The sequence below is a fragment of the Trichoplax adhaerens genome, genomic scaffold, assembly GCF_000150275.1.
Source record: "Trichoplax adhaerens TRIADscaffold_6 genomic scaffold, whole genome shotgun sequence".
NCBI lineage: Eukaryota > Metazoa > Placozoa > Uniplacotomia > Trichoplacea > Trichoplacidae > Trichoplax > Trichoplax adhaerens.
The window spans coordinates 1,228,156-1,243,498 of NW_002060948.1; the positions used below are offsets into that span (position 1 = coordinate 1,228,156).

The window sequence follows — 15,343 nt, forward strand, 5'->3', positions numbered from 1 at the left end:
TTTTAATACTTTGCAGCATTTATATTGCAAGTCGTACAGTACATTCATTAGTAATTGTAGCCATTCCAAATCGAAGTAATTGAATATAATGCTACAAAGCATTTCGATGCTATACATGGGATTGATGGGATCAGCCATATTAGATACTATTATGATGCAAGAATAGCAAGACTTTTAGGGGCAATTGTATTTGTCATTATTGAGGTCTACCTTTGTAATTGAATTTTCATGACTTTGTTAAGAATTTCTTTAACGAAGAGATGTTTTCTTCGATATTAACAAGAGTTGTATGATCTATAACTAAATCAGCTGAAAGGTTTGATATACCCGCGTCGTATAAGTTAGTAGAGATATTAGATTCTTCCTGCTTCTTAACTTTATTTACAGTTAAGAAATTATCTTCAGCCAAGTATTCAGGTGATACTGATTCTAAGAATAAAATTCTATCTTCAAGGTGCTTTAAGCGTTTGTAAATATCACCAGGTACCGGATAATCTATTGAGAGTACATTAAGAGCATGAATGAGATTTCCTAAAATTTGGGTGTGATGTTTGAACCATGAATTTAAAACCTGGTTTAATGCCAAGGTAGTTTTCCATATTCATAAGTCTCTCTTCTATCCCAACTGGTAGATTAGAACGTGTTATAGGGTGGGCTGGATTCTCAGCTCTGGAATCTGCATTATTTTCTTTACTACACTGGTCCACATGAGGGTCTGTAGATTTTCTTTTTCGCATGGTATCCGTATCATCATAGGAAACTCTTGTTACTTGCATCGTAACATGATTTGATGGAATATTTGAGGGTATATTAGAGGTGAATTCTTTTAATTTTTATACTTATTTCACAGCACGAATATTATCAGGAGTTATCATCCATGCCAAAGTATTTAGTTATTATCGAATTACCGAATCAAGCTTAGAGGATCTTATCCTTACCTTTCACATGACTACTTTGTTGGTTCCTTTTAACAAACATTGCATGAGTTCGAGCAGATTTTCCTTCTAAAGAAAGAGTGCTTATTGATGTTAACAAGGCACGCATGTAATATGAATAATTACGTACAGTTTAAATACTCGTATTCTATACGGTGAGTTGTCATCCTTTTAGATGGGAATTGTTAGTAAAAAGTCACACATTTAAACTAGTCCAATTTCTAAAAGCGAAAGCTTTACCTTCAATAAGGACATTACTATTATCACTGATGGGATAAAACTCTCTTTTGTTGGTAATATTAGCATCAAGCTTCTTTCTTTCAATAAAAGCATTTATACGGCGACCGATCTGAATGTAATAAACAATAAACAATTCATTTATATTATAATTTGATTCTAATGTACACCCTCGATAATTGTAAGAATAGTAAAATGGACAAGCAGTAATTCTTCGGTTCTATATCAATGTTCTACGTATTCTAGTAATTTTTTCAGTACCTCACTTTTGTCGGCGATAATCTGTACAATGGAGGGATCGAGTTTTGGCGTTTTACCTTCAATTACATTGTAGGACAAATATCATTGTGATTACTTTTAGGCAGTTTAAGGAGCATAATATTATAATGAGTGTTATACATGTATGTGAAAGGATATTTACTTGCTGATTTTTTAATTGAACTTTCGCCTTGGTCTTGATTATGATTATCAGTCAATTTTTGATGGACTTCCTGATTACATAAATGCATAGGTATAAGTATTAAATTTTATTTCGAAAATTATGTCGTTGAAGGTGCCTTTTTACTACTGTATCAGATACGATTTAAAATCAACATTGCTTAAATCTTCAAAATAGAGACTTTATCATCAATCTGGTCTGCTACTGGTAGTATTCCAAGCATTGGAAACGTGCTTATTACTTTAGTACTAGCAAAGTGCTACTTGTGACACACATTTTGCGTAGATGTACTCTTACAGCATTGCACAGTAGTAGATTTATAGCAAGCAGTTAGTGGCACCCAGTTCATCATCCTCTGTTGCAGGAGTTTGTCAATACGTGCATTCAATATTTTTAAGTAATTACAACTAGGGACTTTTTTCGAGTAGTCCCAGCTACAACTTACACTAGTAATAGCTATTTAGTTGTATGCACGGCATTGTATGAGTACAGTAGTTCTAGAACTAGAATAGTTAAAATTATTGAACGAATTATTATTTCAATCTTTCAAACTGCAATGGAATCTTTAGATCATTACTTACAAGTCGTTTCCATATCTGGATTACGGCATGTAAATGCATAAACTATGAATAATTTGCTCTATAACTAACGAACTAACCTGTAGAGATAGTATTAAATTCTTTATTTCTTTAGCTAAATTTCGCTTCTCAGTTTGCGGACTGCAGCTTGTAGAGGCACTGGTGTCAGGACAGGTAGAGGTATCGCTGAATTGATTTGCAGTCTAAGGTAAAGTGTAAAGAATAATTACGATGCATAAATTAATAAATGCAATCATAAATTTATATACACATTGCTAAAGCATTTACAATCAGTTTATTATACGGATACATGAATACACAAATATTTATAGGCATAAGAAAGAAGTCATTTTAACTAGGCTATGATAGAAAGAAAATAGGAAACGTAATCCCGTATCTACTAAATTTGAGGACAAATCTTGATGTTCCATAGGCAATAACTAACCATGAATGAGCACAGGTAATCATTTTAAATATTATTATCATGTATGAGTTCTAAGGGCCGTATTGATTAGACTGTTTGTAGGTATGTCTAAATAATAAAGTATTATGATTTTGTTGAACTACCTTGTACTATTGATTTCTGACTAAGTTGCTTAGTGGCGTCATTAGAAAAGAGGAAACTGCTGTACAATTTACCACAATGACCAACTCCTACTTTGTTTGGTATGATGTCTAAAAATGCCTGCAATCATCCATTTTATGGGTATTGTGTTAAAGTTGTGATAATGTGTACAGTCTATAATGTACGAATGCTATTTTAGTTTGATCCTGCTTGCAAAATGATGAAGCAATTTGAACGTTGTCAAAGCAAAATGTAATCATCGTCGCGCAGAGGGAAGGAAAATGCAACCTAACTTGATTTAATACACCCTATAGCTCCATGTATCCATAGCCTCATAGTATCCTACTAACCCAACGATCGAGTTGTTGACTTATTATTTTTTTGCAGTCTTGCCGTAATAATTCTATTTCAGCCATGTTTTCATCCATTAATTTGAACCAAATGAATGACATTGAAGCTTGGTGATGGCCAAGCAATCCATCCAGGTTACTACTCGCTTTTCGGTAGCGCAACCGATACTGTGTCTTGTAAAATTTGGAAACAGTGTACACTCAGTACTGTACTATGAGAAATTGAGTCTTAATAGGAACATGGTACAGTGTCCAGTACTATACTGTACACGACTTGTAGAGTGTACAGTGTACAGTATAGCGTGTTACAATGCACTGTACACTGTACACACAGTACTGTACTGTACTGTGAAGTGAGAAATTGATTCTTGATAGCAACATGCTACTACAGTATAGTCAGCTCAATACTGATAGGACCCTTGTACAGTGTACAGTGTCGTACTGTACACGACTTGTAGAGTGTACAGTGTACAGTACAACCAGCTATAATGCACTGTAAACTGTACACTGTACTGTACTATGAAGTGAGAAATTGATTCTTGATAGCAACATGCTACTACAGTATAGTCAGCTCAATACTGATAGGAACATTGTACTGTACGGTGTAGAGTACAGTACTGTACACGACTTGTAGAGTGTACAGTGTACAATATAACCTGCTACAATGCACTATACACTGTAGACTGTACTGCACTGTGAATTGAGAAATTGATTCTTGATAGCAACATGCTACTACAGTATAGTCATCTCAATACTGATAGGAACATTGTACAGTGTACAGTATCGTATTGTAGACGACTTGTAGAGTGTACAGTGTACAGTACAGTATAGCCTGATATAATGCACTGTACATTGTACATTCAGTACTGTACTGTACTGTGAAGTGAGAAATTGATTCTTGACAACAACATGGTACTGTATACAGTATAGTCAGCTCAATACTGATAGGAACATTGTACAGTATACAGTAGTACTTTACTGTACAGTGTACACGACTCGTAGAGTGTACGTACAGTACAGTCTACAGTCTACAGTGTATAGTCTGCTACAATGCACTGTATGTACTATGAAGTGAGAAATTGATTCTTGATAGCAACATTGTATTGTACAGTACAGTACAGTACAGTCAGCTACAATAGTAACAATATTGTATTGTACTTATTTGTACGTGTACACTGAGTTACGTCACAGTTCTGCAAAAAAGGTTCACTTGACCGCCAAGGTGCGTGAAGAGGTACTGTACCACATAGCATTGCATTATTCTGCGCCCACGTACTGTCCTATCGAATCTCTAATAATGTGATAATAAAAGCCAACAATAGGATTAATTAAGAAAAACTCAACCTTTGTGCATTGATATTTGTTTATCAGAGCCCTATTATGTATTGTGTCACGATTTTTTGATGCGTAATCAGTTGAAAACTATAGAATAAACGGGGTAGGACAATGAAGTTCAGTACGGTACTGTACAGTGTACCAATCGCTTCAAACACTGCTAGTCTTTTACTACAAACTGTCGTCACTATGACGCTTGGATATCGTATTGTCACAGTACTTAAGACGCCATTGAATATCGCGTTTGTAATATTGAAAGCTCACGCCAATGTAGACGGGTTGTAAATGCTTGCAGGTCCTCATTTTTTGATATAGTATTTCTATCGAAATTGATTTACTGTACAACAGCTTTGCATGTAAGTAGCAATTGCAATGAAGCATTTATAAGTATGTAAAAGTACATTATTGTACAGTACTGTTACGTCCATCGAAATTGGCATGGCTGAGGGTCAGATGAGATCGACGCGTAAAATAGATTTTGGGGGCAAGATACAAGTCCAGTGTACACTGTACAGTATACTGTAGTACTGTATTACTGTACTGTACACTGTACAGTGGTGTTAGGGACTATCTAAAGACTAATACAGTACTGTACAGTACTATTAAAGTCTTCCAAGTCCCTGGTACAGTACAGTACTGTACTGTACAGTACACTACACGCTCGGTAGAAGAAAAAGTACTGTACGCTTTTCCTAAACCGTCTCGAATTGTACTGTACAGAGAGGGGGGGGGGGGGAAATAAATAAATAAGAAAAAAAAAATAAAATCTATAAAATATACAGTACAGTACAGTACTGTATACTGTATATAAAATAATAAACACTGTACGCTTATTAGAATAGAACAACGCACTGTACTTGCTGCTCTGTAAAACAACCAAGCCTAAATTGGAACGTTTTCATACGAGTGTTGTAGTACTGTACTTTATGTACAGTGTTCCCCGCTGACAGCCACATTATTATAGCCTAAGTTACTGGAAGTGCGTTTCCATTCGTTGCAAATTTTCTTGCCTTTCGCCGCACATCGCCGAAATTCGACCGAAAGAACAACTGCAGAAACTATTGACTCGTAGAATACGATTAAGATCTCATTTTTTTGGCCACTGCGCTTTTGCAAATCATGACGTAAAAATAGTACAATACTAATTAAGTACAAGTACACAACGCTACGCCTAAGACGCGAGTTGGTTACTGATTTTGTGTGATGCCTACTTTCAACAAGCCCTGATGGCAAATGATTTGATTTATTCATTTCCATATGGTACACGGTGATCTCAATTAATGCCTTAATTATTGTTAGCTTATAGCTCGATTGTTCACATTCTGGGAATTAGAAAGGTTTATTTTACAGCATTGGGTTTATCTTTCTATTCTTTGCCACTGAATCTACGGAATATCAACTGGAAATTGTTGTGGTTGTACCGTATCGTGGTGGCTCAACCTTGGTCGTTCTCATAACACACTTGCTACATACTGTATTATACTAGGCTGTGGTGTATCTTGCCTACTGTCTCGCTTACAAGACTGTATACTGTAGTGTGGAGAATACGCACTGTCGGCGTGGAGTGTACGCTACTGAGTACGTACCGACATTGTAAAAGTCGTCAAGCTTGACAACACTGTGAATGTCGAACGCATTGGTTGGCGTCGGTCATCGGCCATTCATTAGCATTGCTAGACGTAGAAAGACGACTAATTTGTTGCTAAATTAACTACTTTCAGAATTTTCCATCATAAAACTCAAGGCAGTAAGTCTTTGCTTGCATTAATAACTTAATCCCTCCCTAGAAGACCTGTTGTTGTACAAGTCTACACCAAGCGCCAAGAAAGACAGAAACTGGAAGTACGGTACTAGTCTTATAGTCCCCTAGTGTGATTGACGAAGACGTGCTGGCTCCAATAATTGACTTTGTTGGAGGGTGGAACCCTTTTTGGTTGGTCACTCGTGTACAAACAGTTAAGTATGAGTAGGACTATAATTACTGGCAACCTCAATCAACAACATATGGACAAGTTGATTGATGATGATAATAGCGTGCATGACGCTATTATTGATCCAACAGTGGCAACCAAGAACAGCGAACAGCTAGCGCAGTTAAATACAATTTCTCAAGAAAACTTGAATACTTCAACTGATCACAAATCACAATCTGGAGACAACGCTACAGAGTCAACGGATGACTCCGTCAATCAAAGAAGAACTCCGTTGTCAGAAGAAAGAAATTTAAAGAAAATTATTAGCTGCCCGCAAATTTTATACAGCTCTTACGACGATAACAAAACTGCGAACAAAACTATTTCCAACGATATAACAAATAACTCGACACCAAATAGCTGTAGTAACTCAGATAGTCATTCCGACGAATTAGCTACTGCAAACGTTGCATTAAATAAACAGAATATCGACAGAATACAGGAAGACAGTCTTAGCGACAATCAGACCATGAAAATGGTTCGTGAAGATCATCATTCGATGAGAGCTGGCGCTACTTCCTTGCCGTCGCTAACAAATGCTTCTCACATCACTAATGGTGATTCAAGCGATAACCGGTCATCCGTTTCGCTCGAGAATATCCTAAAAAAGACCAGCAAGTCGTCTAGGCAGTCTAGAAAACCACGTAGTATCAGTGTCGATTCTCTAACTCCTCCGCGGCATTTAAGCACGCCTCATAGTGAAACTTCAGATGACGATTTATCGGACGATTATGAAGAACAACGTAAGCCAAAAAAGGTATGTTCAAATTCTTGAACAGCTCGAGATTCAATCAAAAACAAATTCTTTAGCCTCATAATTACATTACAAATTATCTTTTGGTGTATGACTGTATAAAAGACCACAGTAAAAATTGACGACAGTATTGATGCGGGTAATAATGCAGGCCGTTGCACTAGATTGTATAGAACGTACCCCAACGGAGTCTCTCATTTTCAGTACACTTGCAAATTATTATTTCATTATATAATTAGTACTGTGCATTTAACAAGCGAGCTTTGTAAATAGTTTTTAAATTTGGAGTTCTAATACAAAAATATACAGTGATTTTGATGTCGATCAATCAAAATGCTACACGACGATCTTCCCCAATGGTTTAATCAGCCAGTATTGCTAACAAGAGAGGCATCAATCCAAGCAGAACTTTTTCAAATAATTTAGCAGAGAATTTTTTGGCGTTAATTATTTTTCGACAAGATACTATTATCTACTGGCCATATTGCATATACAATATCTTGTAGAATTGTACGTCACGATGTTGCACATTGTCCAAGTAAACGACGAATGCGACGTCGGTCGATCGCGCAGTTGTTTGCCACAACTTAGGTACTCTGTTTGGGATAAATTGGAAAGACCATCACCAGCGATAAGATCAATTTTTTTATTTTATTATATTTATTTTATTTTATTTACTATTCTATCCAGTCCAAGCGGTATGCAGCAATCAAGGCGTTTAATTCACCATTTAAAATTAAAGAATCCTATAGGGTTTTTGGGTATAACAAACTACGTAGAGTATGCATGTAGATTTGTAGTGCGCCACTACGATGTCTACTTCGATAACAATCGACTGGAAAATGTCGATTTATCGCTTAACAATGATACCAAATTTTCCAAGGTAAAAAATAAATCTAAGAAGTGTTTGCTGGATATGTACTATAAAGCTCAGTCTTGTACAAATTGAAAATGACCTGCAGTCAGCACTAATTTATAAAGCAATGCCGATCACGATTTGTGGCTTGTACTTTGCAAAGGCACAAAACAGTGTATAATCTGATAACACTTTACTCCTTGGAATTTGATCTATTGCAACATTAGCAGCTACTCGACAGTATAGCGAATTATAATTAGTACCATAAAGTCAAGGCAAACGTAAATGTATTTACTGTGACCATGAACTGCTGTACTACTGTAGGAAGAAGCCCTTCTTACAGTAGTCTATGGGAAATGAGTACAACAATAATTGATATTTCAATGTCAATCCAATTGCTGTAACAGTATTATTTCATTATCGATAATTGCTGAGTGATAAAGTACAAATGTTCATACAGAGCGCGTCTCTAGGTCATTGAATTGAATATATACAATTTACGATGCAGTCCAATGGTACATAAAATAATATGGTAATGAAGCAATAGCGTAATTAGAATTATCGCAGTATGATCGGTGTCTATCAATCCAAAGGTTTTTATTGCTTTCCTATACAACGGTTGTACAGCGATTGCTATTACATGGCGATAAGCCTAAGTATCGTTCCTTAGCAGTACTGTCAATACCATCAATTACGGTCGATTTCTGGCTTGAAAGAACGATACCATTGACCGACTGATTTATTGATACGCATACTGTAAAGGTAGTATAAAAGTGCTACTGTATTTACGATTCCTACGCGCTTACAGGTCTTTCTTTGACTCGCAATTAGGCTTTACAATGGTCATCGCTTTTTAATGACATGGTGTTATCTTAGACTATAGCATGTTTTACTGTTATTATTAATTCCGTTTTTATTAATCGACCTATCCGCTATATTTGCTTGACATTTTTGATCGTTTTTGTTAGCACTGGTAGAATATTATGATGTAATTATGAATTATTAATTGCTTCAACACTCCCAGTAGTGTTTGGAGTTGATGTTTTTGTATTTAGCTTTGTACAGTAGCGTACGATACATTCAAAATTGCTTACTGGTACGATAGACCGTCTAGTCTAAAATACTGTAGTTGTATTGCACAATCCTGTACACTTCCAATTTAGTTTTGTAGGCAAAAATTGCACATATCCATGTTTATGTATTTATCATTCTATGCTCTTGCATACTTTTAAAATGATGTAAAGTCTACCTAATGTTGGACTACGAGAATTTAGTACATGAGCAGCGCTTGACAATATGTATTATTCTACTCAGAACGCGATTTTCAAGCATGTTCTTACCCAACTGTACAGTAATCAGTGCTCTCCACGTTTCCAACTCTTACAAACAAACCTTGTTTATCGTACTGGGCACGATAGTAAGGTCCTACCCATATATCTCTGAAATTGTGATTTGCACATCGCAATATTTATTTTTATTAGTATTGACTGATGGATGACTAGATCACTTCTACAGTACAGTACAGTAGGTATGCCGCTATGCTATGTTGATGGCAATTGAATGTTTTAGTAGGAGCAACTACGGTTTTAAATGGACCCCAATTTTTCGTGTCGAAGCCATCCATTTTAAAAATTATATTTTACTGTTATATATAGATAATAATTCATAATAACATAGCAGGGACTAGGAGTCTCTGGCCATACTCTATATCCTATCCATTGAATAAGAGAAGAGAATGGCTGCTAATTAGCGAAGACTTTACTGTGTACAGTACTGTAGAAAGGGGTTCTGTACTGTAATGTACTGTACTGTAGACCGGAGAAGGTTTGGTATAGTACACAAGACACTACTGTTCTGTACTGCACAGTAGTGTAAGTAACCTGATACAAACTGACATTCGCTATGAATAGTGAAAAACGATGGGTAAAACGTCTCCAAAATACCAATCAATCAATCATAACAGTTACGGATCTTGCTATACATGAAAGTCTCATTAGAATTGAGTTGAGCAGGTAATAGCGCTAAATTTGCAACTGAAACGTAGAGTAAAATAGAATCATGGTGTTAAAAAGTAGATGTTTTGAAATGGCGGTACTCCCGACAGTACATCCTGTACAGTGTACAGTCTACAGTACTGTATAATATTAGTGTACTGTACTGTACGTAGAACAATGTACTGTATTTTCGGTCAAACTATCGAATGGAATGGATCACGTGGTACAGTAGTATACAATAGGCTTACAGTGACGTGCAGACAGTACTGTACTTAGTATTGTACTGCCGAATGGAAGGGATCACATGGTACGGTATTGTACAAAGCAAACTATCGAATGGAATAGATCACGTGGTACTGTCTTGCACAATAGGCTTACAGTGACATGCGTACAGTACAACAGAGGACAGTACTGTAACCTACTGTACTTAGTATTGTACTTCTTTTTCAACTTGCAACTTGTCTCCAAGTTGGGAAGTTAATGCTAATTTCATTTGGCTTGCCCCAATTTTTCTGTGTATTACTATTATACCATACAGAATAGAATGTTGACGCCATTCAACTTGATGAAGTTGAGGGTTTGCAACCAACCAGTATTGACTTCAAAAGTACTTTACCATCGTACATGACATTAATTCACCAACTTGTACTAACTGGTCGCATTAGATAATTGATGAAGGAGATTGCTTCGAACAATACAGTACTATGGGTGATATTGTACTATCTATTTTGACAATCAACATAGTGATACTGTTAACAATATCGCTGCAAGACTCTAGTATAACTGTCAATATGGAAATGAATTGAGGTGTATAGAATAGAATCGAGACGAGTATACAGACTAGGCTGCCTACCTATGGCTTACTACACCATCTCCAATTCTCTATGCTACAAGATTTCTCACACTTATTTACCCTACTAGCCCATAACATCCAGTTGTGTCGTCCACCTTCGACTCTGTTGTACGTTTAGTACAAAGACAAAAACATCGATCATCATCGATGGAGATATCGTGGTAGTAGGATGCATTTTACAACACTATACTACCTTACTGCTAGCTATTCTTAGTGCACTGTAGAAATATTGATAGCATCATTCACTTCAAAACTGACTGGAAACGCCAATTCCATTCAATTCTTTCCACATTTATCAATCAATCACGTAAGAAATCGTAAACGTTGACAAATCGTAAGTACTCTATATCATTTCCAATGGGATTTTGATTCAGTATGATCGCTCCCCCCCCCCCCCCCCGCATAAAATAAAAAGTTTCCATTTATTACGAATTTCTATCAGCTGATCCAAGTTGATGCCTCAAAGTTACGTTAGTTTGGTAATCACCAAACTAGTTCATCGTCAACTTAGCACTTATTAAGGTTATCCATGATCATGATAGTAATCACTGTAATCGGCAACTATCATTGACCATCATTGAAGCTTTGCCTACCAATCGGTAGTATTCGTAAAGAGTCTTACTGTTCTAACCAACAGTCTCAACATAAGAGGGAAACGATACGTATCCTGATGCATTTTTAGCATGGTAGTATTGATTACTAGCTGACACTACCTCTAGAAGACATACATTATTTTATATTGCTTAAAGTTAGCAGTACGTATATGCTTTTACCAATAGATTGCTAACTTTCAAGGTCTTAAGATGGCTTCTTTGGTAATACTTGAAGAGTTCGAATTTGCCCAATGACAACGTCGATTGTAGTAAATGGTGTTGTTTGTCAACTCTTCGATAAAACGTCTCATTTACAAGACTTTGAATGAAAGCCGTCGCGATCAAATTATATTCATGATCTATTTTTCGCTTTACAAGCCATCTTTTTTCTTTGAATTTGCTGTAGAAACACTATACTAGACGACCCATGTTGTTATCATGACTTGTAATTTTTCCAAGAACAATACTTCTTTAATGACTTACTGTTTTACACTATATCATTACAATGTCTTTTAAGTGGTTTTATTTTTTTTTTGAAGACGCTATTTGTGTGTAATTATCTACAAGTAGAAAGAAATCTTTCACAAAATTCATCTGTGAGAATATATTTAAGTAGCTTGTTTGATTAATTAGTAACGGTTAAATTCTAACCGTAGACGAGTGGGCATTACCCTTCCTTTTGATTAGAATGAAGTTAGAATTGAGGTTTTAATTAATTTTTATATGCAAGATCAAAAAAGAGTTAGCGACTTGTCTACTACTCTTCAGTCTCGATATTATATCGACTTACAGGAGTAGATTTCATTTATCCTCAACTGTTGTCGCCATTCCATTGACATCACAGTTTCCAGAAAGTTGAGCTTTTGCTAATACAATATTGGTACAGTAGATCAAAGCGTACAGAACAGTAGAATGCTAAAAGTCCTGAACATTCTTCTTTCTTGAGTGCCAAAAGGTCATCGGTTGAATCGATAAATTATTCTACTATAATACATTATATACATATACATGTAGGTATATGTTCAACTACGTCAATATTGAAATTAAGTATTGAAGAATATGTAATATAAGGGTACTGTACATTTCATCTATATTTTTATTCGTGCTGCAAATACCAACATGCTTGCGGAAAAAAATCTTATAATTGACTCTATGTATTCTCCAAAGGACCTATTATTATCTGACCGCTTAATTTTTTTGTAGTGCAGTTGATATTGTACGCCTCTTCTAAACATGCAAGTGCCTATAATTTTCGGTCGGTTTTTACATTAGCCCTTTGTGAATGGTTGGTTATGCAGTACGGGCAAGTGCCTATGATTTTCGATCGGTTTTTACATTAGCCCTTTGTGAATGGTTATACAGTAAAGGCAAGTGCTTATGATTTTCGATCGGTTTTTACATTAGCTCTTTAGGAATGGTTATACAGTACAACGTTACTTTTTTCTTTAAACCCAGAATTATACCATTAATATTGTACAGTACTACTCTATTCTAATTATCTCCTTATATGGTCTATCTATCAGTAATTTTCATAAAATTATTTTATTCGTATGTATTTTACACATGTGTGAACGTGTTGAGCGAGAAGGCTTGACTAGCCTATAGTCAACAAGGTTCATGCTTGTATAATATCGACCAAATTATACCCTACTTCGTAGATGCGGATAGTTTGTATTTACATACTCACTATCTCGTTAAGGGATCTTTTATCAAACTATGGGTTACAATTATTCTACTTCTACTTCTATGGTACTCATTCAGAATCTGTAAGAGGTTTTATAGTCTGTCAATTTGAATCACACGATAGCACTGTAATTTTTCTTTTGCAAGTTCCTAATTTGGTAAATGTATAAATATTGTGAAACTGCTATTAGCGTTTACGTTTTCAATTTACAAGTACTTTAGTTATCGCATCTGTTTTGCTAGATTGAGTGTGGGCCATGTTCTAGTAGTGGTTTTAAGGGTTTATCATTCGACTTCTTGCAACGTTTAGCAATTAACAGTAATATTTTTATGATTTGTATGATTCATCGAGCTTTAAAGTCTTATTGTTCTATCATGACTTACGAACTACAAATCACACAGTAATTGAATTGCTTTGGCCTGTTATGCACGAGTACTGCCGGCGACTTTATTAGAATCCAAATGGACACTCCCTATTAGATAGAGCAGATATAGATGATCCTGTTATCTATCTGATCGGAAATTGTTAAATTGAACAGCAGTTACTTTTTGATCATCTCATACAGTATGTGCATATCTACTCGGCATGTTAGTTCAATCGATACAATGCTATAAAGTGATATTATTACTAATAGCACGTCGTTAAATTTAGGTCATTATTTCGCTGCTGAGTTTTTGTGTTGTTTTAGACTCGTACTTAATCAATATGACGATTGTCTGCGGCTTTCTAATACATATACGGTGCTATTTGTTGTATTGAAATTGTGCTGCATTTCGTGCCGCGCAGGGTGAGCATGGGGTAGTTGAATTATGAACGAATAGTGAGTTAACTAAATTTACAATTGACTTATTTGAACAATGTGTAACACAAATTACACTAGAGACTGGTAGGCCATGATTACCCCTATGAGACTTCAATGTCTATATAATTTCTACGGTATATTGAATTAAAATTTAGGTCAAGGCATTTAACTCACTAATTTTAATACCAGCAGCAGAGAGAGACCCGTTATTGGTTCACACTAGAGAGCCTTTAGTTCAAACAATGTATCAGTAATTATTGCATTCTATAGTGGATGCAATTGTTAAATACTGTATTGCTGACAGCAAATTGCAGTGCTAATTGGCCTAGATTGATTAATATACTGCACTTAGTCTGTCATATTCTCGAAGGCTTAATTTTTATATAAAAATTTTCATTTTTAAAATTGACTATAGTTCTAATTATACATCATTAGTCAGACGATTATTATGACATGTTACATAGTAAACGTTTATTTGTTGATTTGTTAGACCGAAGCAAAATAGAACTGCACCTATTTGAGTTCTCGAATACGCGTATCATTAGAGTAAAGGTTAAATTTACAAGCTTAGCATAACACATAATATACCACAGAGATGACCCTTTATCTTTGATTTAGTTTGGATGTGACAAAAATACATGTGAGATATTCCTATACTGTAATTTAAGCTATCGAACCTATAGATATCATGTACGATGTGTATACCTGTATCCATTTTTATCCATGGATGACTATGTAAACGCCAGCTGTGCCGTATTTGACAGCGCAGCCTTGACATTCTGGATACAACTGTTGTGTAGAATGATACTACAGTAGGCGGAATACTGTTTCATAATAATGCATATACTACATTGTCTGTCCGGTGGCACCCATGCTGTGCATATAGAAACAAGTTTCTTTAGATTTATTTCGACTCCCATCATACGGTGGGACAGTTTCATGCTGTTGTCCTGTATTCATAATAATAATCATTATTGAACCTAGCGAAAAAAATATGGAAAGCTTAACGAAATGCCAATAGCCTACTATTCTATCAGTCGGTGCCATGTTGCTGTATGATGAGCGGCCATTGTCTGGAAAGACGACGATGTTTATAACATGAAGGTTAAAAACGCTAAAAATAAATACTGAACGCCTTGAGTGCTGTCTAGAAAGGAATGCGATGGCGTCATAACGTAGACGTGATGATTAAGATATTCGAGTCTATACTGTATAATTAGTAATTATTTTGCCGGTCTAGGACGATACTATCATATCATCGACATCAAGATCTGCGACAATGACTGTATTATAAACGTTACCTTTCTGATACTTACTATTACGTAATAGTGGATGATAATGGATATTGCCAACATTTTTAACTATTAGAATTTCCCTATCCAAACGGCTACGTTT

General features: G+C 35.6%; 2 protein-coding genes across 2 annotated transcripts; one reads left to right on the forward strand and one right to left on the reverse strand.

Annotated features, from left to right (window-relative positions):
• Positions 1-226: 226 nt before the first annotated feature.
• On the reverse strand, positions 227-3,170 carry TRIADDRAFT_57204 (uncharacterized protein; the record flags this gene model as incomplete). The annotated part of the gene is made up of 8 exons (XM_002113571.1): positions 227-495; positions 572-769; positions 939-1,004; positions 1,176-1,284; positions 1,434-1,489; positions 1,594-1,663; positions 2,270-2,392; positions 3,105-3,170. The coding sequence occupies 8 exons, from the start codon at positions 3,168-3,170 to the stop codon at positions 227-229; spliced, it is 957 nt and encodes a 318-aa protein (XP_002113607.1).
• Positions 3,171-6,401: 3,231 nt separating this feature from the next.
• Positions 6,402-7,958, forward strand: TRIADDRAFT_57205 (uncharacterized protein; the record flags this gene model as incomplete). Its single annotated transcript, XM_002113213.1, has 2 exons — positions 6,402-7,169; positions 7,857-7,958. The coding sequence occupies 2 exons, from the start codon at positions 6,402-6,404 to the stop codon at positions 7,956-7,958; spliced, it is 870 nt and encodes a 289-aa protein (XP_002113249.1).
• Between the last annotated feature and the right edge of the window lie 7,385 nt (positions 7,959-15,343).